The 26,894-nt window shown below is 48.0% G+C and overlaps 1 protein-coding gene across 4 annotated transcripts in view; it reads right to left on the bottom strand.

Annotated features, from left to right (window-relative positions):
- The window catches only part of MTMR12 (myotubularin related protein 12), a gene marked incomplete at both ends in the record, with an annotated part of 66,378 nt that extends 39,746 nt beyond the window's left edge, over window positions 1-26,632 (bottom strand). For 3 of the 4 annotated variants that reach the window (XM_079702203.1, XM_079702204.1, XM_079702205.1), the window contains one exon: window positions 26,537-26,617. In XM_079702203.1, coding sequence (XP_079558329.1) covers window positions 26,537-26,617 — 81 coding nt within the window. Of the gene's footprint in view, window positions 1-26,536 lie in introns of all 4 variants that reach the window. The other variant, XM_079702202.1, reaches the window with a different exon arrangement.
- Window positions 26,633-26,894: the final 262 nt, after the last annotated feature.

The following is a 26,894-nucleotide window of genomic DNA, read 5'->3' as shown; positions in this document are numbered from 1 at the left end:
CAACAAAGAAGGTGATGTTGTGTATATGGTGGGACTGGAAGGGAGTCCTTTATTATGAGCTCCTTCTGGAAAACCGAACGATTAATTCCAACAAGTATTGCTCCCAGTTAGACCAACTGAAAGCAGCACTTGATGAAAAGCATCCATAATTACTTAACAGAAAACACATCATCTTCCATCAGGATAACGCAAGGCTGCATGTTTCTTTGATGACCAGGCAAAAACTGTTACAGTTTGGCTGGGAAGTTCTGATTCATCCGCCGTATTCACCAGACATTGCATCTTCGAATTTCCACTTATTTTGCTCTTTAGAAAATTCTCTTAGTGGAAAAAATTTCAATTCCCTGGAAGACTGTAAAAGGCAACTGGAACAGTTCTTTGCTCAAAAAGATAAAAGGTTTTGGGAAGATGGAATTATGAAGTTGCCTGAAAAATGGCAGAAGGTAGTGGAACAAAGGGTGAATACGTTATTCAATAAAGTTCTCTGTGAAAATGAAAAATAAGTCTTATATTTTTACTTAAAAACCAAAGGCACTTTTTGGCCAACCCAAATTGAATGTATCAAGTCAATAGTGAGCCATCCACTCTGCAGCATACCAGGGCTCAGTAAAGGCGGCCAGGAACATATTTCCTCATTCTAAGTTACCTAAAACCATACGGCAGTGCAATGGGATGCAATCACTTCTAATAATAAAGGCCAGGTTCTGCGTCACTGTTTCTCAATAAAAATATCTTCAGGGCTTCCCTGGTGGTGCAGTGGTTGAGAGTCCGCCTGCCGATGCAGGGGACGCGGGTTTGTGCCCCGGTCCGGGAAGATCCCACATGCCGTGGAGCGGCTGGGCCCGTGAGCCATGGCCGCTGAGCCTGCGCGTCCGGAGCCTGTGCTCCGCAACGGGAGAGGCCACAACAATGAGAGACCCGCGTACAGCAAAAAAAAAAAAAAAAAAAAAAAAATCTTCAAATGCTTCTATGCTGGGTTCAGTGTTTACCAGATATTCAAAGATAATTAGCAATGCTTAATGAATTAGTGGACCAAAACAACAATCATAAATGGCTGTTAACTTTAAGACTCAACAGGGGTTACATCTTTATATAGATTTTCATTACTTTCATAAACAAATTTATCCCCATACTAGAATATTCATGTTATGCATTCTTCTGTCAGCACCTATAATATTACTTTTTAAGTACCCATGTGCATGCTTATCTCCCTCTCTAGGACAATGTTTCTCCAACTAGGACTTGTATCTATTAGTGGGTTGTAAATCAATTTAGTGGGTCAAAATCAAATTTTTCCATAATAAGAATAAAAAATATCATACAGTAAAAAACTGGAAAAAGAATGACTGTTAACATAACAAAAAGAGAGGCATGTTGGGCCCCCTCTTCAACCTACCACACCATCTATGAAGAATTCTTGCCAAAATATCTGATCTCAATCTGCTTGAGCTGCTACGTCAACCTACCAATTTATAGGTTGAATACCAGGACAGAGAAACATGTTAAATGACACCATGGGGATGCAACCAATCAAATCCTACAACACACAACCAGTTCTGTCAACATAAAAATGGAATATTTTTGGTTTGTTTTGGGTAGAAGTCTCTGGTTGGCATGAGTTTTCTGAATTTGTTGATTCAGACTGAAGCACGGCACTAGAAGAAACTTGGGTACGGCTGAGGCAGGGAGAGCCCAGACAGCCCGTCTTGAGGCTGAAGAACAAGAGCAAAGTCATGGTGTCTTCACAGAACCTGTTTGGTGTGTGGTCTGTTTTGGAGATGACTATGATTTCCATCCCAGGAGATGCCAATAAATCAAGCCTCTGTGAGGCAGCATTTTCAAACCTGTGGAGCATCAGATCATCTGGGGAGCCTGTCACCTCTGCAGACACTCAGGCCCCAACACAAGCCTGAGGAATCGGAGTGCGGGGAATGCAGCTGAGCCTCAGGTTTTGTAGGAGCTCCCCAGATGATCCTGATGCATTGCTCTAGGTTACACAAGAGGGACTATTTTTGCATATGTAAATGCTATGAGTGTTTCGGTAACTTAGAAATTCTCATTGTGAGTTTTCACCATCTGTCATTGACAAAGAACTAAATTAAAGCACAAGTATTTTTGACAGGTTTATCATCTTTCTCTGAGGAAAGCAAAGCTATTCATTAAATTCAATCAGCTGTTAGAAAACTCTAGCAATCATCTTTAGTGCTTGGAACTGAAGCCAGCACGGAGAAGACTACCGTACTGTTATGTCCGAGGAAGTATCATCTTCCGATGATAAAGATGTTATACTACCCCAGGGCTTCCCTGGTGGTGCAGTGCTTGGGAGTCTGCCTGCCGATGCTGCGGACACGGGTTCGTGCCCCGGTCCGGGGGGATCCCACATGCCGCAGAGCGGCTGGGCCCGTGAGCCACGGCCGCTGAGCCTGCGCGTCCAGAGCCTGTGCTCCGCAACAGGAGAGGCCACAACAGTGAGAGGCCCGCGTACCGCAAAAAAAAAAAAAAAAAAAAAAAAAAAAAAGATGTTATACTACCCCAAACTACCTACATACATCAATTCTTGAAATGGTTAGTGATATACTTTGTTTACATTCCATAAACAAGACAATTAGGAGACATCTTTTAGAACTGTGTCCTACTCCAAAGGCCCCTTCCCCAGACAACTGTCCCCTGCACCCCACCTCCAGGAGAGAGTCACCTCCTCCCCATTACCTGCGTGGGCTAACAGACAGCAGTACCCGCAAACGGCTGATCGTTTTATCTCCCCGTTAATTTGGCTGAAGGGCCAAGAGAAGCTAATCAAACTGGCTGCTTCAACTGCAGATTTGCAGATTTGGCCACAAATATGGAGCCGTAGAGAAAGCTGTTCTGCAAAGAATGAGACACGTGAAGAAGATACGTGGAGATAAAAGCCCAACCCAGACACACAAGCAGTCACAGCCTGGACTCCATGGCTTTCCAGGCTCTAGCGAGGCCCAACCACGCCTCTGGCCCACAGTTCCATGAACCACACCTGTATCTTTATAAATGGATCCCCTCATTAGCAAAAACTAGCTACAGTGGTTCTGCTGATTGTCACCAACGGCATCAACTTAGACCAACTGCACTAACAACTGAGAAACCACAGATGACGGAATCACGTCACGCAGCATGTCAACGTGCAATATATCCGGGGCCGCAGGATTAGGAATCAATGTCAGAGCCACCAATCTCACGAGTAAGACTGGCAGGGGAGAAGGGAAGCGGGAGCTGCACTGCCTGCTTCGGGAGCCTGAGGATTCGCGCCCAGGAAGGAGGCAGGGTCCCTGGTGGCTTTCCCTCACTAGAACTGGCAAAGGAAGACCCCCACAGACCTGCTCTCCATTCTAAACCACTGTCACAACATGGCATGTTCTCAAAGGGATGAAAATGAATCCATCAGAAGCATTTCCTGGGAGAAAAAAGGAAAGGACTGGAGGCATTTTCCCCACTCACCCTCGTCTTTGTAAAATGCCCCAGAAGCTTAGTACACATTTTTCATTTTATTTTTTTTTTTTTTTTTTTTTTTTTTTTTTTTTTTTTTTTGTGGTACGCGGGCCTCTCACCGTTGTGGCCTCTCCCGTTGCGGAGCACAGGCTCCGGATGCGCAGGCTCAGCAGCCATGGCTCACGGGCCCAGCCGCTCCGCGGCATATGGGATCCTCCCAGACCGGGGCACGAACCCGTATCCCCTGCATCGGCAGGCGGACTCTCAACCACTGCGCCACCAGGGAGGCCCATTTTTCATTTTAAAAGTAGGGACTCCTGGGGCTTCCCTGGTGGCGCAGTGGTTGAGAGTCCACCTGCCGATGCAGGGGACGCGGGTTGGTGCCCCGGTCCGGGAAGATCCCACATGCTGCAGAGCGGCTGGGCCCGTGAGCCATGGCCGCTGAGCCTGCGCGTCCCGAGCCTGTGCTCCGCAGCGGGAGAGGCCACAGCAGTGAGAGGCCCGCGTACCGCAAAAAAAAAGAAAAAAAAAAAAAAGGTAGGGACTCCTCTTCTCTAGAATAATGTTAAATACGTTTTGATGTTGGCAACAAGTTCCTGACCAAAAACTGATCTGTGAAAAGGGAAAACCCACCACGCAGCTAAGTCATGGAGGAGTCACGTGTCTTATGAAGCGTGTGGGAACTTCAACACTGGATAGGGTGACAGAAAAACCTCCAAGATTCCTAACAGTGCTCGACTTCCTGCTAAAGCTGCCACTATTCATCAGACTTCCTTCAGCTGCAGAGAGGGAAAGGAGAGGTCAGAATAACGCAGTAAGATATACACCGCTGCTGACAAGCCAGCGTCCAAAAATAATCTAACCATCCAGTGCATGTGAGCCCCTGCCTCGAATGCCATGAAACAAATCACAAGACTTTACTTATCCAAAACACAGATCGTGCAGCAACCTCATCTATTTGGAACGCTGCTGAAAATCACAAAGTGAAAAGACTGCTGAGCAGTAAAGACAGGTGTGTCCAAGTCTGCGCACAGCAATCAAAGCCCTCCCCAAGCTGTCAGTCCCAGCTTCCACTTCGACCAGACGCTTTAGCATTTATAAAGCTCTATGATGTGCCAGGTAAGTACACTTCATTAGTATCTCATTAATCCTCACCACAACTCTAGGACTGGCGTTATCTCCATTTTACAGGGGAAGAAACTTAGGCTTAAAGAGGTTCAAGAACTTCCCTTTTATAGGAAAATAAGTCACTAACCAAGGGTTCAGCCCAAGCCCCGACTAACTCCAGAGCCCACATTCCTCGCTGCTGTGTCCTAGTTCCAATAAACATGGTCTCCAGTTTCCTACCACAAAAGAAAAAAGTCATCACAGCCATTGCGTATAACAGAAAACCAGTCTCCTGTTACAAAAATGATTAGAACAAATTAGAAAAATTCCCTTAAAAAAACTGTACTCCACTGTACAAGGATTTGCGTCATACAGGACAAAAGCGTGTGAAAGCTAACATGAGCTACACTCCTGAGAATCTGCTGAGAGGTTGCAAAGCAGCCTGGTCGTTTCCATTCCACTGGTTCTCAAAAACTAGTTTCTTACCAAGTTCACATTCAGAATGCGCTCATCTCCAAAGTGTGATGGACCTAGGGCCCCTCAGCAAAGGCAGAAAAAGGGAAGGGCCCTGCCAGATGATCACTGACCTTGAAAAGAATGGAGCGGGGGTCTCTACAATGAAGCTCTCGTAGGCCAAGATGCTTATAAATGTTCACATCAACCCTTCACTGCTTACAAGGGCTCTGAGTCAAAAACCGAAGTTGTTATTCTCGGTTTAATTTTATCCAGCCAGAAGGGCAAATTCCAAGAGGCAACATAACATCCCTAAAGGTTCCAAAACACAATTTCCTTCTATCACATCTGGCACCAAGTGCTAAAAAGACATAACACAAACATTTTATTTCCTCCAAGTCGCTCCACTGGTCTAAAATGGACACTTAATACTCTGTTTTCTCCGCTAAAATAGAAGATCTGAGCGGAGAAATTCATTTGCATCCACATATTAGGTGGGAATCCATGTGTATCTTAGAACAAAATTTACCTTTTTTTAAAGCAGAGAGTTGTATTTTTAACACAGCCTAGTACTGACAATTTAAGTCTTGTCTTTCCCCTGGCTTCTCCAAACTTCTCTCTGTGCATGTACTGAAAATAAATAATACAGACTTGGGCTTCCCTGGTGTCGCAGTGGTTGAGAATCTGCCTGCTAATGCAGGGGACATGGGTTCGAGCCCTGGTCTGGGAGGATCCCACATGCCATGGAGCAACTAGGCCCGTGAGCCACAACTACTGAGCCTGTGCGTCTGGAGCTTGTGCTCCGCAGTAAGAGAGGCCGCGATAGTGAGAGGCCCGCGTACCGCGATGAAGAGTGGCCCCCGCTTGCCACAACTAGAGAAAGCCCTTGCACAGAAATGAAGACCCAACACAGCAAAGATAAATAAATAAATTAATAAACTCCTACCCCCAACATCAAAAAAAAATTTTTGTTATAAAATAATAATAATAATAATAATACAGACTTGAGGCCACAGTCCAAACCCAGCTCTGGTACCTACAGACATGAACTTGGGCTTGCCATTTAACCTGAGCTTTGGTTTCCTCCTGTGTGAATGGAAACAATACCTCAGTATGAGGATATGAAGAGAAACGGGTGTCAACACCTGGCACACATATTCAGTAAATGGGAGTTGTTCGAGTTGTTGGACCCAGCAGAATCTATGCTTCTTGATTCCTTGCTTTTTTCTCCTCCTTTCTTCTGATGACTAAGCAAAGAATTCCAACATACTACTCAAGAGTTGCAATTATTCAAGATTCTGAGTAGAATAATTTCTGCTTCTCTCTCAATCCTGTTTCCCACATGAAACTAAATTGACACCACTCAGGAGGCTTCTCAATTCTTTTTTTTTTTTGTGGATCAAAAACTCCTGCAATTAGCAACATCCAGGTTGGTCCTAATTCCATTAGACTTGGACTACACAGTACTATCTGAAGTCGTAGAAAAAGAAACTTTCTGTTAATAGGATTTGTTTTCTACAATGACTTAGGTCCTGCCCTTTAGTGTCTTTTCTTCTGCAATAGAAAGTACTTTGAACCCACTATAAGACCAAAAGAGTAGGGCTTCCCTGGTGGCGCAGTGGTTGAGAGTCCGCCTGCGCAGTGGTTGAGAGTCCGCCTGCCGATGCAGGGGACACGGGTTCGTGCCCCGGTCCGGGAGGATCCCACATGCCGCGGAGCGGCTGGGCCCGTGAGCCATGGCCGCTGAGCCTGCGCGTCCGGAGCCTGTGCTCCGAGATGGGAGAGACCACAGCAGTGACAGGCCCGCGTACCGCAAAAAAAAAAAAAAAAAGACCGAAAGAGTAAACTAATGGCTTTCTTAAGAGAACACCGCATCTGAGGAAGGGACTGCTCAGGCATGCCAACAAAAGGTAAGCTTTCCCGACTGCTGAATTTATTCAAAGTAGATTAAGCTGGGAATTCCTTGGCGGTCCAGTGGTTAAGACTCAGACCTTTCACTGCCATAGGCCTGGGTTCAATCCCTGGTCGGGGAACTAAGATCCCACAAGCTGCGGGGGCGCGGCCAAAAAAAACAACCAAAGTAGATTAAGCTACTGAAAGATGGTAACAAATTGAGAATAAATACCTGTATAAGCACTTGCGCGCTGGAAGAAAGGAGCCACGCTGCAGGCAATCATCACTAACCTGTCTCTGGTTAACACTTCAAAAAAAGTATAAATGTTCACTATCAATTCTTACGAGATAATCAACTCAGGAAAAAAAATAAGTACCATCACCACTACCATCAACCACCCTCCACCCCCCAAATCAAAACATACACCAGTCCTGAGAAGAGAAATAACCTAGAGGACTCCAGTAAGTCAGGGTATGCAAAGAGGAATCATAAAGAAACCCTCCCCTCAAAAAAAGTGAATTTTGTCCTTTACTTTGGGAAGCGACCTGTATGGGTGGTGGGGAGAAGGTAGGGCGCACAGAATGGAGAGTACTCATCAGCTATGTCCCACAGTTCCTCTGCCTCCGTATTTTTACAGTAGCTTTTTGAACTCCACAAGAAAAACACAGAAAGAACAAATACGGAGATAATATTTCAAAGTTTTTGTTGTTGATCCGGGGAGAACGAGCATAGTTGACTGGAGAAGAGGGGAAAGGGTTAACCGTAAGGTACAGCCCACGTCTCGATGCGCTGAAGCTGGACATGGATCTTAAAGTGGGTTACAGGACGTGATGAGATTCCCACGTGTATGTCCTTCTCCTGACCATGCTGAGTTCTCAATGTGTATAAGCTGTTGTCTTCATGGGCAAATTTATTGGATGAGTGATTAAAGCCTGTCCAACCTGACCTTTCCAATTGGATGAGTAAATACAATCTCTTCGTCTGCCTGCCGATGCAGGGGACACGGGTTCGTGCCCCGGTCCGGGAAGATCCCACATGCCGCGGAGCGGCTGGGCCCGTGAGCCATGGCCGCTGAGCCTGCGCGTCCGGAGCCTGTGCTCCACAACGGGAGAGGCCACAGCAGTGAGAGGCCCGCGTACCACACACACACACAAAAAATACAATCTCTTCCTTACTGACATCACAGATTACTACATCGTGACTCAGGGGTCGCTTGCAGACTGCAGAAATCACAAGTGTCCACGCTATGAATGCCAAAGTGGCTACTTTCAAGGGCCAGCCCTCACTGAGGCTGAGACGTGAATAATGATGACACATTTCTAGAGCCTTTGTGGCAGGCATCGTCGAAAGGGCTTTATACTTATTAACTCAGTTAATTCTCACAGCAAGCCTTGGAGTAGGACTCTTAGAGCCACTGTTACCTCCAACTCTGCAGACGAAGCAGACACCCGGCTAGAATGTGGTGGAAGCAGAAGTCAAACCTGGTAGCTGGCTCAGCCTGTGTTCTTACATGACGCCACACTACCTCTTCTGTGGAACGAAGGAAAAAAGGAAAACAGGACAGAAAGATCAGTGAATGTATCTGCTAGACCCACCTGAAACCAGGTCAAAGCAAGCATCAATAAAAGAGCCCAGGGAAAGCCTAAAATGGTTTTGGAGAGGCTGAAACGACAGAAGCAAAAAAAACAAACTACATCGACCCCCAGGAGTAACGGCCACTACGTGGGAAAGAACTCGGGGGCTTCCTCAACACCAGCTGAGAGTTCACCTCCTATGGACTCATGCCACTGGGTCCTCCGAGGCCTTAGTCTCTGGGTGTCACCCCAACCAACCCTCGAGAGTTCAGCAGGAATCTTCGGTGTACCACACTCCAGGGAAGGCTCCAGCCGCAAGTAACACTGCCATGTACAGTCTGGGCTAGGCTGTGCTTCCCTTCAAGAGCATGTCATCCTGAGGGCCCCCTTACACCTCCTTCTCCTGCACCCTCAGTACCCAGTCCTTCATCACCAAAGCCGACCAGTACCGCCCAGTACATACGCCCACAGCCCATGCTCCTCTTACCTCCACAGCACCACCCTGGTCCAAGCTACCATCACCTCCCACCCGGACCACTGCAACAGCTTTGCCCCTGCTCGACCTGCATCTGCCTCTTTCTTATCCGTTCTCCACCCTAAAGCGGCAGTGATGCTTTCACAACACGGTCTGCTCTGGGTTGCTGGTGGGAGGAGGGCAACAGCCTGGTAAAGCCTGCAAGGAGGCCCTGCACAGCCTGGGCCCCACCTCCTTGTCCACCCTGCTCTCCCACCACCCTCCTCCTCAAGCTGCACGTTGGCCACACCGGCCTTCCTTCAGCCTCTCGTACCTGCCAAGCCGCTTCTTATCTTAAGTCCAAGTTCCTTCTGCTTGGAATGCGTCTCCTTTCCCTCTTTGCCCTGTGAATTTTAAGTATCCATTGGACCTCAGGACAAGGGTCATTTCCTCTGGGGAGCCCTCTCTGTTTCCACGTTCTTCCAGCCCCGTGTATCTCTCCCTCCTAGCACTTGTCATAATTGCAATTTCACATTTATTTATGTAATTATGTAAGTCTATCTCCCCACCAATCTATAAACTCTTTGAGGGCAGGTCCTCTGTCTGGTGTTTTGCTTGCCATATTGTCCCAGAATCCAATACAGGCCTTGCAAACAATAAGTGCTCAGAAGACTTCATTGAGGAATTTAATTAATAATGGCTTTAGGTAACAAGAGGTTTTTAAAAACAGTCCAGCAGGGACCAGAGAAACACATGGGAGGGAGATTAAGAGACAATATCTAGGCTTGGGCTTTGACGTGGGTGGCATCACCAAATGCTCTCATCATACTGTAAAGAACATTCCATTAAAGGCTGTCATGTACGTGGTCTTAATCCAGACAGACTAGAAGTCATGAAGCCCGTCCAGTAAGAACGGCAGGAGAGCAGGTGCCGTGGATGGGCCTGGCATCATCCCAGGATCTCACAGGAAATTCAACCAGCATCCAGGGACAGCTGCCTCTGCACTAGCCCTGTTCTCTGGAGCAGCGGGAGCTTCTGAAACTGTCACCTGGTTTCGGCGAAGGGCCCGGAGTCCCCCTTAACCCTCTGCTCCTTCTATCCCACTACCCTTCAACTCTGATCCTCCCTGCCCAACTGCCTCATCAGCAAATGGTCACAATCGTCCTTCCAGAGCTATGACACGTGGGATAACATTCCTTACTGGCCCCAATGAAGTATCATGCTCAATGTGTAAGAAAAGAAGGTTAGAAAAGTACAGTTCTTTAACAATCAAGCAGAACTGGTTCTACTAGTTATGCTGACAGACTTTTCTCTGCAAGAGGCCTGAAAAGGAACTCATTTGAAAATGATGCAAATGTTCAACAAATGGGGCGTTCAACACCGTCCCTGTGGCTTGGGCAGCACCTCTTGCTAATCCATCTGAGTGTGGACAAAGCTTGCTATTATGGCACAAAAGAACAGCAGAGACTGCTGGCACTGGTCAAAGAACGTCCAAGTCTTCAAAACTAGGGTATCTCAGTGGCCTGAATTCAGTTAGAACAGCGGCATGAACATAAATGGAGGGTAGTTCTGCCAGAGTGGGAGGATCAAGGTTGGAGTTTTTGGGTTAATTCCTATTTCAACATTTACCCCAATGCTATGGCTACTTTTTTATGTTTGTTTGTTTTAGCTTAAAAAGAGGATAAAGGACATAACAGCAAGTCTTCCAGTTTCCGCACATCTTACCCCACAGGTCAAAAGGAGCTACATCTGTTCCTGCTGTCACGGTGAGCATCAACAATTCCCAGGACACGCAGCTGCCACTGCCCTCACATCTAAGAAACTCGCCCCGCGCGCAGCCAGAAGCACTCCTATTCTGGCCACGTCTGTGCCAGACGAGACGTGAGAACTGCCACCCATTCTCCAGCAAGCCTGTGGCCCAAAGGAGACACACCCACTGCGACCCACCTGGTACAGGCGGCCCAGCAATTACGAGGTGTCCATCTGATCTCCTCTCAGAACTACGTCTCTGAGAAGGCGTGGCCCAAAGCACAGGGTTCCCATGAGCCTGTGCAGCAAAACCAGTGAGTCAGCACTCAAGCTGTAAGTCTGGTTACTCAGAGGCGTAAGATGACCCACCGCCAATAGATACCAATTCATTTCAACAGCTCCTGAGTGACCTAACTACAAAATGCCCGGTGTAAAAAGATGAAGAACTGACTTCTGCCCTTAAGATGTTTAGACAGACAAAAAAATAATAACTGGAAAACTGGGGATTCAGTGCAATAAACATTAGACACCTGCAGAAGGGTATCTCTCTACGCATCATCTCACTTAATCCTTACAACTCTTAACTGCCATTACTGTTCCCATTTTAGAGATGGGGGAAATGAGGTTGACCAAGGTTTAGTGAAGCGAGACTTGAGCCTGGGTTTGCTTGTCTAGAGCCATGCCCTTCACTAAAATAAATCTGCTTCTGTCCGCCGACCACATCCTCCCCAGGGACACTGTTTCCTCCCCCTGGCCTTTCAGACACTCTTTCATTGACCGAACTGTCATTTCTTAGGCACCTGCTGTACCAGCACAGCAAAAGCGGATGTGAACACAAGGCACAGCCCCGACCTCCTCAGAGCACACGGGAGCCTGACCACAGCACAAGCAACAGTAATGACTCGTGTACGCTGCTACGCTGTGCGGGAGGCCACAACAGGAACACAGCAGACACATCTAACCGCGTTCGGAGCGGGTCAGCAAAGACTGCTACCCTCAGGAAGTGTCATTTAGACTGAGCCCTGAAAATCAGCAGAAATGCGTTCCGGGCCCTTCTCTTTCTCATCTCCTTTCTGGGCAGGGTGCACAGGACCTCTGTTCCTTGGAGAAGCTCTCCCCCAACATATGCTGACAACCCTCCTCCCCTCAAATGTATCTCTACTCCAGATCTCTCTTCAGAGCTCCAAATCTGGACCCCAAACAGCCTCCTGGCCACATGCACTGTAATGTCCCTCAGATCCTCCAGATTCACATTTCTAAGTCAGCTCATCATTTCCCCCCGCTCCTCGCTGAACCTGCTGTCCTCTGGACTCCGGCCCTACCAGAGCTGCTTCCTTAACAGCTCCAGAGTCCGACCACGCCCGTGCTTCCCTGCTGCCGCTCTTCCTGCCAGCTGCCAGCACGCACCTTGCGCACCCCCATGATCAGAGTCTCGCTCCCGCCATCCAGCCCCCGGTGCAGCCGCTGGACCCCACAGTCCGCTCTCCCCTGTCCTGCCCACCCAATTCGTCCAGTCCACTGTCCACATAGTTCAAGTCCTCTGCAAAGCTTTCTTGGACCTTCCCTGGTGGTCCAGCAGTTAAGACTCTGCACTCCCAGTGCAGGGGGCTCAGGTTCAATCCCTGGTCAGGGAACTAGATCCTGAATGCCGCAACTAAGAGCCCACATGCCGTAACTAAAAGATCCCGCGTGCCGCAACTAAGAGCCAGACAGATAGATAGATAAATAGATAGATAGATAGATAGATAGATAGATAGATAGGGCTTCCCTGGTGGCGCAGTGGTTAAGAATCCGCCTGCCAATGCAGGGGACACAGGTTCGAGCCCTGGTCTGGGAAGATCCCACATGCCGTGGAGCAACTAAGCCCGTGCTCCACAACTGCTGAGCCTGCGCTCTAGAGCCCACGAGCCACACCTACTGAGCCCGTGCGCCTGGAGCCCGTGCTCCGCAACAAAGAGAAGCCACAGCAATGAGAAGCCCACGCACTGCAACGAAGAGTAGCCCCCACTCACCGCAACTAGAGAAAGTCCACGCGCATCAACAAGACACAACGCAGCCAAAAATAAATAAATAAAATTATTTTAAAAATAAATAAAATAAATAAAAATTACTATCTAAGTATGTGATTAGTGGCAGGTATTACTGACCTTTCCCACACCTCTCCGTTAGCTGGCTTCCTGAAACACATTCTAGTCTCATGGATAGGGCAGGGGCACATTCAAAGACAGACTTTAAATCGGAAGCCTTATCACTGAGGATAGAGACTAGAGACTAAGTGAATCTATCTTCTGTCCTGGCCTAGGAAGCTAGAGAAAGCAAAATAAGATTTGTTCCCTGGAGCTGATTCCCAGGGCTGCTGGTTCCCCGCTCCTGGCCAGGGGGCTCCGCTACCTTCCGAGCCAGCCTGATCAGGTACCAGCTTTGCCCTGACCACAGCTCCACTCTACTAACCTTACACTGCCTTGGCAGTTGGATACAAGCAACAGCTACTCTGACAATAGAGCACGACAGCAGCACCTGAAGCCAGGGGAGCAGACATGCAGTAAGAGGCGAACTAACGATCTCTGTCTGGACTCAAGGTTACAAGACCACAGATGCGGGACAGGGTTGGGACCTAGTCCTTAAGGACTCTGCTGTTTACTCATCATGCAAATCAGTTCTCAGTCACAATACATGTTCACTTCACAGGGCGAGGTGGGAACTCTCAGGAGCACTTCAGACTAAGCATCTATTATCCGCAAAAATATATGTCTAACTTAAACACGGAAATATATAATTTGCTGGAGGTTTTACTATGTCCTGTTTCACATGTTCTACGTCATTTATTTTGACAACAGTCCTGTAAGGAATTTTCATCCCCACTTTACAGATAAGGCCAGTGAAGCTCCAAGAGGTTAAATAACGTGCCTGGGCTCACAGGGCTAAATAGGTGGTGAAGGCAGAACTCAGGACTTCTGACACCAAGTTTAGTCCTGATTCTTTATTTTTTTTTCTTTTTTTGGTGGTACGCGGGCCTCTCACTGTTGTGGCCTCTCCCGTTGTGGAGCACAGGCGCTGGACGCGCAGGCTCAGCGGCCATGGCTCACGGGCCCAGCAGCTCCGCGGCACGGGGGATCTTCCCAGACCGGGGCACGAACCCGCGTCCCCTGCATCGGCAGGCGTACTCTCAACCACTGCGCCACCAGGGAAGCCCTAGTCCTGATTCTTAAACTGTGTTTTTGTAAAAGCTTTATTAAGACATAACTCACATACCATACAATTCACCCATTTAAAGTATACAAAGCAATGGTGTTTATCAGGATACTCACAGAACTGTACAACCATTACTAGAATCAATTTTAGAACATGCTCATGACCCCCAAAGGTACCGATTAGCAGTCTCTCCCTATAGCCCCGCCCCCCAGCCCTAGGCAGCCAATCTTAAACTTTTTTCTTATTACAAAATAATACCATCAAGTGTCCCTTCAACTGTAACAAGTCTCCAGGACAGGGAAATAGGCAACAACCTCAGACAGCACCGTTACCCCAACAGCTAAGCAATACTTACTCATCCTTGTAAAAATAAAATACAGTGTGTGTGTGTGTTTAAAAAAAAAAACAACTTACTAATGTGTCATTCTAAGTCCTTTCTCTCACATTTAGATTTACTGCTTTTTTTCTCAGATTTTTTCTTTTTGAAGGAAGAAAGTAACTGCTCACCAAGATCCAAACTAAAGCCCTCACCTGTTTTGACAGCTCATCATTTACTGAACAGCAGTGAAAGGATTACTCATGCTTCTTAGCAAGGATCACTCTTACCAGGCATTCCCCAGGCCTTTAAATAATCCAAACACTTTAGCACATTCTCCCCAGTAAGAACCTCAGGCTAGAGAGGAAATGGTAAGACCCACCGTAGCAGTGTAAGCCTCAGAACCCACAGATCTGACCTCAACAAAAAGCTGGCTTAATTCCAACAGAGAGGGTCTGTCTGCTGCTTGTTGGAACGGGAGCTGCCTAAGGAAGCAAAGAGCAGCCGGAGACACATCATGGGGAACAGCTGGGTTTCAGGTGTCCACACAGGTCACCAGTTTACCAAACTAAGCGCCACAGTGACGGCGAAAAGGGGTATTTTTAGGCAAAGCATCTCAGGCCAAAGCAGACTCCTGGGGCACAAAGACCAAGAGCAGAGTCAGCAATCACACTGACGTTCCTCACCTAGTTCTCAACCTCAACTCCCCCAAATCACTCTGCAGGAGAAATAAAACGACCTCACAGTAATGTATTTTATTTTTGTTTCTTTGTACTTCTTTGTAGCACATACCACAATCACTGCCCACTCTCCTCCATCCACCACTCAAGCCAGAATGCTAGCTCCTTGCATCATTGTCTGGTAAATTACATCATGGACTTTAACTCTTTGTTCTTTCTTGTAGCCAGGCCCTTGGTCATGTGACTTTGCAGGGACTTGTTTTGGTTAACATTTGCCGTCTTCAATGACAGGGATGTAAACAAAAATTAAGTGATATATTTGAAATTTATAACCCTAAGTAAGTATAAAAGAAAGTTAAATAAATAAATGTTCAAATGTTGTATTCTAAAAACAAAAACAAAAAATAACTTCTGAGTGAAGCTCCCACCAGCTACCCTCTGAGGCCCTCTCCAGGGATGGCCCTGGGCCACAGTCCATTCAGCCCTCTCTGAAGCCAGCCTGAGCTCCACAAGGCCACACTGAGTGGCCAGCACTACAGGCCTGCCCTCAAGGAGCTTACAGTTCTGTTGGGGAAACACGAGCCACAGACATAGAACAATTATACACAAAGGAGTAGAGAATAAACACTCAAATAGCATCACCAAAATCCAGAGCTACAGACAGCCTGCGTCACGGACAAAAAGGAGTATGGCAGTTACGAGCAAAGACTTGAGAACGCAAAGAGGCTGGAGTAACAAGAGCCTTCGGTACTGCCTGGTCTGGGGCTTTTCACACTGTACCTCTCATACCCTCTCTCTTCTGGTCTTTCTCTATTTTGGGGTTTCCTTTATGATTTCATTTGAAATAGCAGTTCTCAACAGGGGCTGAAGGAAGAGATCATAGTTAACAGAAAGAACACAGGTCCCTGCTGCAGGTCCCCGCTCCCACCCTGACACACACACACCCTTCCCCACCCCTTGGGCCTGTCTGAATCTCCAGAGCAGCACTTGGGACAGTGCGTTTTGAAAAAGTTGTTCAAGAACTACACTCTTTAAAAAAAGAAGAAAAAGTTCCTTGCACAAAATATGTTTAAAAACACTTGCCTAGGGCTTCCCTGGTGGCGCAGTGGTTGAGAGTCCGCCTGCCGATGCAGGGGACACGGGTTCGTGCCCCGGTCCGGGAAGATCCCACATGGCACGGAGCAGCTGGGCCCATGAACCATGGCTGCTGAGCCTGCATGTCCGGAGCCTGTGCTCCGCAACGGGAGAGGCCACAACAGTGAGAGGCCCGAGTATCACTAAAAACAAACAAACAAAAAAAACACTTGCCTAATCCAACTCTATAAATCAGGAAATGAGACCCAAAGAGGTTGAAGGGGCTCCCTCAAGGACACACAGAAAAGAAACAGCTAGAGCCCAGGGCTCCCAAATCCAAGCTACTTATCTGTCAACAAACCAGAAGCAGTCAGAACCTGGGGTTAGCCTGGAAAGTGCATTAAGATTTGGAACAGTGGAAGGGGCAGGGGGCATGGAGGACTCTTAACAGGAAAATGACACGTGAAGGCTGCGTCCGAAAGGAGCCTGGCCGTGACGGGAGGAGTGTCTCGGGGAGGGGGATGCAGAAGGGAGCAGTGGCAGGCGGAGAGACCAGGTAAGCAGCGGTGGGCGGTGGTCCCGGGCATGAGAGGAGATGCTAGCAGGAAGAGTGGCAATGGGGATGAAGACAGACCACCACAGAGGCCCCTCTCAAAGGGCGCTCTGGGGACTGGCTTGGACCACACGTGACTGGGGAAGGAGGGGGCCCCTGGCAGAAGCTAGGAAGGAGGGAAGTGGAGCTGAACTGGAGTTTCAGGCCCAGGACCTAACATGCTGCCCAAACCCCAGGTCCTCCTGGAAGCCCTTGAGACAAGGGAAGACACTGTTACAGGAGGACAGGGAGGGAGTCCATGGAACAACTCAGTGAAAAAGACATCGGTGCCGGAGGGGAAGGGGAAAGGGTGCCCACTGTGGGTGCGGCAGGGTCCAAGAAGAGGGACAGCGCCCCTGGCTCCAGACACAGGCCTCTGAGAGTGCAAGCGAAGAACAACGCTCGAAGGGAACGGAGCTCAAGTCTTGCCATTATCGGGACCTGCTCTGGTGGCCCAAGAAACAAACACATGAATGAAGACACACAGCTGCAGCTTCTGGGGTGAAGAGTACCAGCAACTACAGCAGTTAACAATTCCTAAGTGTTTAGTGCGTGCCGAGTTGTACTGACTTAGCAACTCTCCATGGATTGCCTCACTTAAGACTAACGTCGGGGCTTCCCTGGTGGCGCAGTGGTTGAGAGTCCTCCTGCCGATGCAGGGGACACGGGTTCGAGCCCTGGTCTGGGAGGATCCCACATGCCGCAGAGCAACTAGGCCCGTGAGCCACAACTACTGAGCCTGCGCGTCCGGAGCCTGTGCTCCGCAACAAGAGAGGCCGCGACAGTGAGAGGCTCATGCACTGCGATGAAGAGTAGCCCCTGCTTGCCACAGCTGGAGACAGCCCTCGCACAGAGACGAAGACCCAACACAGAAAAAAATTAATTAATTAATTAATAAACTCCTACCCCCAACATCTTAAAAAAAAAAAAAAAGACTAACGTCACTTGTATGGGTTACATACTATTACTTTCATTCCCATCTCACAGGTCAGGAAACTGAGGCTCAGAGAAGTTACATACCCAGCTTAAATCCATACAGCAAGGAGCAAAGCTCTAATTCCAAAGCCATGCTCCTAACCCGCATATCACACTGAAAGTAGAGGGCAGCGCTGGAATGTGCACAAGCACTCGAGGAAAGGTGTCAGGGAGCAGTCATGGGGCTGTCAGAGTCTTATCACTGAAGCTAACTGATGGGACCAGCAGCAGCTGCAGAAACACATGGCGCTGCCTTCTGTGCGTCCTCTCCCGGTGCCCCTCCAGAGCTGCTATATAAATACTAGGTCAGCCGAGTAGCTGGCAGGGAGCTAAAAGCCTTGGGGCAGTAGCTTTTCCATGATCTTGGAGCAAGAGGAAGTGGGGCAAATGAGAAGCTGTCTACAGGCTCACCAAGAGCCAGACGGACGCGTAAAGCAGCATCCACAGAAAGTAGGGAACAACAGGCGTGTCCCAGTGGTGCCCCTGGATTCTACTCTTCGGGACCTGCCTCACTTGCACCTCCGTGTGCACCTTATATAAGGGAAGAGGACAGATGGTCTGACCACCTGGTCCCCACCCACCTGTAAACCTTTCAAACTGTGCCTCCTACCTGCCCACGGCATCCTCCCCCTCCTCCCCACAGCGGAGCCCACGTCAACGCTGCCCTTTCCAAGTCCCACGCAACCTTCCAATGAGGCCAGATGCTGCTGAGAGGCAGCAGTGGGCCCTCCTCCGTGCCCGAGAGCATCGTGTGCTCCCCCCTCCTCAACAGGCAGCACCTACCTCTGCACGTCACTGCCATCTGTCCACTTGCCATCTCTCCAGCAGAATGCGAGCCTCTTGAGTGCACAGACTGCCAATTTTTTTTTCATTCCTAATTCTAACACAGTGCTTAGCAAATGGTAGTTACACACTCAATAATTCTTCTGATTCAAGTTATTGTTAATAATAATAAAAGCATCTAGCAGTTGTTGAGTATCTGCCACATATCACGTCCCAAGCTGGGTGTACGTGGTATTTCTTCTCATGCTCAAAATAAGCCTGCCGGGAAGATGGGCATCCAGCGTCACAGGTGAGGAAAGGAAGGCTTGGAGAGGTGAAGTCACACTGGGAAGTGGATCTCAAGGAATTAAAGCAAAACACGAATTCAATTTTATATATGCAGAAAAGGTAGGAACACAGTGAGATTTTTCATCTAAAAAACTGGGATCATTCCCTTCAAACGTATTCTCAGAAATCTTAAAAAACTGTCTCAGCAAAAACAAAAGCAAAAAAACCGAGGAGCTCAGGACCGCTGCCTAAAACAAGGGTTGGCAATCTGTCACAAGGGAAAGGTAGACTTCAAAATATTTCACCACTGTGGCCAGCGCTTTCATACACAGGCCCTGCTTTTCTCGTGGCTGAAGCCATTCTCTCCCCCCCAAGCAAAGAAGTGACGGTTTAGATGCCACCTCTGAAAGACTGCCCACCAGACAGGTCTACAAAGAATGACAAAGGGGCACAAGAGGGAAAAGCGTTTACGTATGTAATCAAAACAGCACAGTCTGGCCACTGCCTTTGAAGTAGGTAAAGAGAATTATTACTCCCGGAGGTAATTTGATTTTATTTACTCGTATCTTAAGTAAGTCATTGACCAGACGTGATGGACAAAATCTGGCCTATGATAGAGAGACTCAGAAATGAGGGAAGAGAAAAAATAAGTCCACAGAAAGAATCTAGCAAAATGTCAAAGGCCAAATGTTAACAATGAAAAAAGTCAACTGCTAAATGTTCTCATTAGGTTTGGAATTTTAAATATAATCAAATCATTCTCAAACGTATAAAAGAACAAAGAAAAGAAGAAAAGAAACTTTCGGAGATAGTGAAAAATACTCTAAGAAAGAGTTACTACAGTGAACTTTCCTGGCATGACACCATGGCAACAACCGCAACAACTAAATATTCCACTGTCATTAATACCTTAGCTGGGAAAGATCCTGTATTCTAAGACTGACGATTAAGTACTTCCTGAAACCATCCAGGTGGCTCCTGAGTAACAGTAACAATGAAAGCCCACATCTCCTGAAGGCTACCCAGGCGCCAAGCACTCTGCTGAGGGCTTTGTGTGCACAGTCACAGTTCAGATTCATAAATGTTCACATATACCTATCAGATAAGATGGGTATTATTATTCCCACTTTTCGGGTAGAAATATGGCCAAGGCTTAAAGGACTGGCCTCACACACAGCTAGCAAGGGAGAGTGATGACAAGTGTGTGCTCTCCTTGGAGGGTGACACCCCAGGCATGCGGAGGGGATTAAGGAAAGGGGGAAGCCCGGCGGCCCTTCCGGTTCTCGGGCAGCTTCGCTCCCTCCTGGAGTCCCTCTCCATTTCCACCTCCTCTCTTCTGCCTTCCAAAGCAGCAGAATATTAGAGGTTAGCAGAATTATTCCAGTTCAATCCTACCTCCTAACCTACCTCAAGAAGTTTACTGTAAATGATTCATTAAACTGCAAACCCACTGTTCTCCAAATAAAGCACATCAAAAGTCACAAGCTTAACGTGATGAGAAACTGAGGGAGGCTTCCTGCTGGAAGAATGACTCGAAGTTTCTGCTCTGCTGACACGAATCAGCAGTGCCACCTTCAAACACAACAACCGCAGGGCAGGCTGTAAATTTTTACACATATTATGAGTGCAACCCTATAAGACACAGATAAAGCCTAGACAGCTAAAAAATGGAAATGACTGCTTTGGTTAGGGTAGCATTATTACGGGTAGTTTTATTTTTCTAACTTCCAAAGTCTGCAACATTGTCTTTATCATAAAAATAAGGTATACATCTTTTATAGTGATAAAAAATTTTTCTGACCCCCCCAAAATTGAGTTCTCTCTAAAGCACACTGTGACACAGAACAGCTTCACGTGGAAGTAGTCAAAGGATATCAAACATTCTGTTGAGGATGTTCAGAGAAGGATCTAGAACTTTAAATTTCTAAGCATGGGTTCCCCACAGCCTAAGATTTTGACAGCAGTGCTGGTTTTAGCTTCAGAGACAGAAGCAGGGCGCAGAAGAGAGGCTGGCTAAGACGAGGGCTGTCTGTGTGGCAGCTGCTTGATGGGCTGCAGGAAGTGTTGCTTGACAATAGCCTCATGACATCTTTGGTGCTCTATCTGCAGAAGCTGTGTGGTGTTGGATGGGACCCAGGGAGATGCCGCAGGAAGCACATGCAGGAGAGAAAAAGCGGAAGATCTGGACAGATCATCAGGCTCAAGCCACAGCTAAGAAAGTGGTCATTTTAGGAAGAACTTTTAATGTCCTTTAATGGCCTGTTAAATCACTATGGATGACCTCTAAGCTGAAGGAGAAAATTCTGCCATGAAAAAATTAGTTTGGGGCTTCACTGGTGGCGCAGTAGTTGAGAGTCCGCCTGCCGATGCAGGGGACACGGGTTCGTGCCCCAGTCCGGGAGGATCCCACATGCCGCGGAGTGGCTGGGCCTGTGAGCCATGGCCGCTGAGGCTGCGCGTCCAGAGCCTGTGCTCCGCAATGGGAGAGGCCACAGCAGTGAGAGGCCCGCGTACGGCAAAAAAAAAAAAAAAAAAAAAATAGTTTGGGGCTTCCCTGGTGGCGCAGTGGTTGGGACAGTCTGGGAGTCCGCCTGCCGATGCACGGGACAGGGGTTCGTGCCCCGGTCCGGGAAGATCCCACATGCCACGGAGCGGCTGGGCCCGTGAGCCACAGCCGCTGAGCCTGCGTGTCCGGAGCCTGTGCTCCGCAACGGGAGAGGCCACAACAGTGAGAGGCCCGCGTACCGCAAAAAAAAAAAAAATTAGTTTGGAATGGAGAAAAAGTTACAGAGTCTTAAAGTAATGGGTCTAGATTTTGCTTTAAAAGGTATTTTTTATTGCTAGGACTGAGGAAGGAGGTCTGTTTTAGGCTAAGCCAATCTCCTCTTGTCATCGATCCATCAAAGTCATCAAAATTAGCAGTCCAATACCATAGGGTTCCACCAAAAAATAATCTCAATCATTTCATCTGTTTTGGATCCCCAACATCTAGAATAGCGCCTGGTACTAGTAGGTGCTGAATAAATATCTGTTGAACAAATTAACCGTATCGCCAACGAGCCCCATATCTGCTCACAATCCCCTGGTGAAGAACCTAACAAAAGCCAAGAAAGAAACCGCTGCTAGAGAACAGGAATGAGAAAGCACTCTAGCACGCAAGCACCAGGCATGCCTATAAGCATGGTTCACTAATGATATTCCCTGCATTCACAAATAGAGGGATAAGAGAATGGCCCTGGAGTCAGAAGGCCCTAGTTTAAATTCTGGCACCAACCTTTGCCAGCTGTGACCCTGAGCAAGGTACTTAACCTCTCTGGGTCTCACTTTCCACATCTAGACACAAAAAAGAGAGGTAATGGTAGTATCTGCCACATAAGACAGATGAAGATGAAATGAGATAAGCAGTTTCTGGGACACAGAAGTGCCTAATGAATATCAGTGAATTCTTGGTTTGTTTATTTTGATATATACCTGCAGTCCTATCTCTGGGAAGAATTCAGGATCGTGGGTTCACTTCTCCCCACCAAAAGAAATGGCCTTAAAGGAGGAAGAGGCAATCGAATGCATTCTTTTCCCTGAGGGATCAATAAGAAGGAAAAAGAATCGGCTCTTAAATCTGGATTTTTTGGACCCTTCTCAATGTTCATGTCTCTTCTTGCCTTTTCTCCCCACATCTATATAAAACCTTTCCTGAACGGCTGTGGGTCTGGCTTAGCCACAGGCACTGCTGGCCTCCAGAGACAGCTCTTAACTCTGTTCTACAGTAACACTGTACCCCGGGCAGGGCAATTAGCCCCGCTGGGCCTCATTTCCACATCGACATAACAGAGGAAGAGTTCAGGGGTGGAGTGGATCATCTTTAAATTCTCTTCCAAGTCTGAGAATCCACAACTAAGTAATTAATAACTATTATTAGTACATTCAAGTCAAGCGCTGACCTAAACTCAACTAGAAAGTACATCTTAACCATATTTGGAATACCACACAAACACGGGCACAAGCACAGCAAACTCTAAAAGCTGAATTTTTCCTGGTCTTAGTTTCAGAGAACAACACACAAGCACCCTGAGGCTTTTATTTGGCTCCCGTATCACAATGGAACCGGCTCTTATTAAATCAGAACTTTCTCTTAGGATCACCTAAGGGTCCTTTATTTACAAGCTGCCAGGTACAGACACTAAGCATTTCTAACCACTATGAATTACCAAACCCGTGCTTACAATTTCCAGGTAACTGAGCAGAGAACTGACAGTCTTAAAGAATCAGAATTGTCATTCGGCACCAGAGAAGGTGACTAACTAGAAAACCAGTTAAAAACCACACTACTGGGGTTTCCCTGGTGGTGCAGGGGTTAGGAGTCCACCTGCCGATGCAGGGGACAAGGGTTCGAGCTCCGGTCCAGGAAGATCCCACATGCCACAGAGCAACTGGGCCTGTGCACCACAACTACTGAGCCTGCCCTCTAGGGCCTGCGAGCCACAACTACTGAGTCCACGCGCCACAACTGCTGAGGCCCGCACGCCTAGAGCCCGTGCTCCGCAACAAATGAGGCCACCGCAATGAGAAGCCCACGCACCGCAACGAAGAGTAGCCCCCGCTCGCCGCAGCTAGAGAAAGCCCACGTGCAGCAACAAAGACCCAACACAGCCAAAATAAATAAACAAATAAATAAATTTATTAAAAAAAAAAAAACACACTACTTTCTTGGGCTCTTCGCGCTACCTAACATCTCCCCATCACACTGTCTGTCTCTGTTGAGGAAAAGGGGTCTAATTTAAAACGAAGTTATAGGTTAACAATGGACATAGAAAGACATTTACAATGTACATTTCTGGTGAAATGGGCAGATTACAAAATAATGTGATCAGCAATATTAGTCCCGTTTTGGTAAAAAACATATGCATACACCTACACACGTATCTGACAGGATACATTCCAAGTCGTTAATAAGCTTATAATTTTTCTGTAAAAAATTTGTTTGCTTATCTATATTGTCCTATTTTTCTACAATGAACACTTCGACTTCTGAAATAATAATTCAAACAGGTGTTTTATTTAATAAGAAAAGTGGATCTGGCACCCAAACTATAACCAAACACCTCCCTGAAGCAGAGCTCAGCATCCAGGGTTCCCCTGCACAGAGGCACCTTGTGTCTGAGGCTAAGCTGGGGTGGAAGTGTTGAGATGTTTTTAAGTACCAGTCATCGGGTACCACCAAGATAGGCCCAGCTCTCTCCAGCCTGTTCACCTGAGCTTCCAAAACCATCAGCTTCCCATTTACGCAATTTACTGATTGCAACCCTCTGGGCAGAGTTCACAAAACATGACCAAAGATCCTAAATTACAGTTCAGGATTTTAACTTTCACATTCACTGATTTAGGAGAATCAATGACAGAAGAGCCAAGTTACTGTGGCAGAGTTCCAATTTTAACAGGTGACGTTAACTCCCACCCCTCATTTTAGGCTGTCCAATGCCAATCCTTTGTGATCACAAGACAAAAAAAATAAGCCATCATGTTTAAAAGCGTCATCTTCAAATACTTTATCCAGTTAAGCCTTCTGTTTTTAATAGAAAGTGCTGGCTCTTGATAGCCTCTTTGGCATACAGAATGCAGCTGTTGATAAATCTTCTAAGATCTGATCAGCCTAGAACAAGTTCATCGCCAGGCACAGGTATCATAAGGCACTTTACACCGTGAAGGCGTGAAGGGTGTTCTGGAAGCTTAGTGATCTACCAGCAAGAAGGTGTGTGAGAAATTGCGACTTCCCAGCTAACAAAAACAAAGAGCATACAAAGAAGACAGTGGTAGGAAAACACACGTGACAAGCAGTAAAGATGAGGGTAGTGTGAGGGAAAGGAATAGAAACAGCAGAATGACAGTCTTCAGAAAAGTGTTCTGAAGGATTCCTCCTACTGAGTCAAGAGAAGGTTACCAGACCCAGTGCTCTCAGAGGCACACAGGCTATACCTTGAAGCTGCTCACATGCATTTCCCATAACGTAAGAGCTAGCAAAAGCTATACTGTACTTAACAGCAAATTGTCTCCTTACTCCCTCATTCCCTTACCTTCTAAAAACCATCCATGATTTAGGTCGGAGCCTTATCCTCTGTTACAAACTATTTTTTGAGACAGATTTCAACAAAGAAGCATAGTGTCTACACAGCACTATTTTCTTGCAAGAAAACAAAACTGCCAACTATAAGGATCTGAAAAATGTGACCACTTCAGGCTTATTTTGGGGCTGAACCACTCCCCTTCCCTAATTATCCCTCAAAGGAAATATATCAGGAGCTTGTGGGCAAAGAGGGTAAACATGTCTAATTACAACATGTGCTCTTGGTGGATAAAAAATTGGAACATTCTTGAACTCTGGCCACATTTCAGAAGACCTTCCACTTGTAGTTTAGTCTCCCTAAAGAGGAAAGGTTAAAAGATCAGTTGTGTTTCAACCAGGTCTCCATCAAAAAAGACACAAAGAGAAACTGACCACATTTCTTACCCTCTATACTACAGGAGAGCCTGCTGAATATGCAAGATGATCCTGACTCCTTATCAAGCACTTACAGAGGAAGTGGTTTTTATTTAAAAATTAGGACTAAAAATAAGACCCATTTCAAGAGTACTCTCCACTGGAAAAAAAAGACACACATTTGAATTTGAAGATATATATGCAAAGGCTTCAGGCCACAGGTGGTCTCAGAGAAGCAGTCCTTGATCAAGCCCTCTCATCCACAGCCCACCTGCCTTTGCTTTACAGAGGTGTGAAGACAGCCAAAGAGTCTGCTAATGCTTCTGCACATTGTTGTTGAAAGTGCTGAGGAGCAGGAAAAAACCTTCAGAAATCCAAAATGAAAATGCATCTAATTAGGCATTTGGATTGGGAGCTATTGCTCAAGAAGCCCTCAGCAAGGCCTACAGGTTGTAACCTCTCTCACCTCCTCTCCTAGGACTCTCCCCTTCCTCCACTGGATTCTGCAGGGCTGGTTTCCTTGATGGCCCTCCAACACTCCAGACTCTTCCCTCAGATCCCAAGCATCCTTCAAGTTTTTGCTCAAATGCCACTGTGCAAGGAGGAGAAGGAGGTCTTTTCTTTTCCCATGATACTTTCAACTTCTAATATACCATATAATTTACTTAGACCTATTTTATTCATTGTTCACCCCTCTCTCTCTCAGATAAGCTCCGGGAGAACGGGGATCTTTGTTTTGTTCATTGATGTAGACCCCCAAGCAGTTTTAGAACAGTGCCTGGCACTGAGTAGGAGCTCAAAAAATATTTTCTGAATGAATGAATGAACTTGACAGTAAAACTCCCGGAGGAAGGCAGGAGGGGGGTCGAAAGAGTGATGGTGAAGGGTGAAATGAAAGGGGGAAGAAGCGACAGAGGGGAATTCGCAAGGAACGGGTAGAGGCTGACTGAGGCCGGGACCGACCCACACTTTCTCCCTGCAGTGCTGATGGGAAGCGGGAGGCAGTGCACGGTATCCCGCCAGCGGCATCGAATAGCACTCTTAGAAGCAAGCAGCTGAGATAAGCAAGCTCTACAGACTCACTGAGAAATTCCAAGGGCAGGGCAGACCCGCCCGGACTGCAGGCTCTGGGCAGGTCCCCAAGGGGGTCCAGACGTCCCTGCTCTTCCCCTCTCTCGGTGCCCCAAACCCAGCTCCCCTCCACTGTAGCCAGGAGCGTGCCGGGCCGCAGTACCTTCCCGGCTCGGGCCCCTTCACCTGGTCGCCAGCAAGCCGGGCCCTGCACTCGAGCACCTGCCTGCCCGCGTCGGGGATCCCTAGCCGGGCCCGCCGGGAAACCCAGCGCGCCCCTGGGGGCCTCACTCCGCTCGGCTCCCCTGCGGCACCCGGGCAGGAAGCGCCCGCGGCTCTTCCTGCGGCGGGTAAGGGGCTGCAGGCGCCCCTCTCCCCGGCCGCTCCAGTCCGACGCCCCACCCGCGCGGCGCCCCCTCACCTCGGGGCGCACGTACGACACGAAGGAGGGCTTGGGCGCCTTGGTGCCGCCGCCACCGCCGACTACCCCTTTCCCCAGCATACCGCCGCCCTGGGAAGCAGCGACGCGCGGGACCAGAGGCAGCCGCTCGCAGCGGCCACCAGCACTGGCGGCCGGGGCTCCGCCCATCCCCAGGGCAGCGGCGGCCGCGGCAACGCCCGCATCCGGCTCCGCCGCTGACACCGCTCGCCCCGCCCAGGCACGCGGGCCCCACCCACTCCGCGCACAGGCCCAAGCAGTCGGGAACCCGCGGCGGGAGGCCACGCCCCCTCCGCTGGCGACAGGCCGGTCTGCCTGGCGGATACTCGCCTTCCGAGAT

This window comes from Hyperoodon ampullatus (assembly GCF_949752795.1).
Source record: "Hyperoodon ampullatus genome assembly, chromosome: 4".
Lineage (NCBI taxonomy): Eukaryota > Metazoa > Chordata > Mammalia > Artiodactyla > Ziphiidae > Hyperoodon > Hyperoodon ampullatus.
The sequence above is the reverse complement of the archived record's forward strand: the minus strand, read 5'-3'. Positions and strand labels throughout refer to the sequence as shown.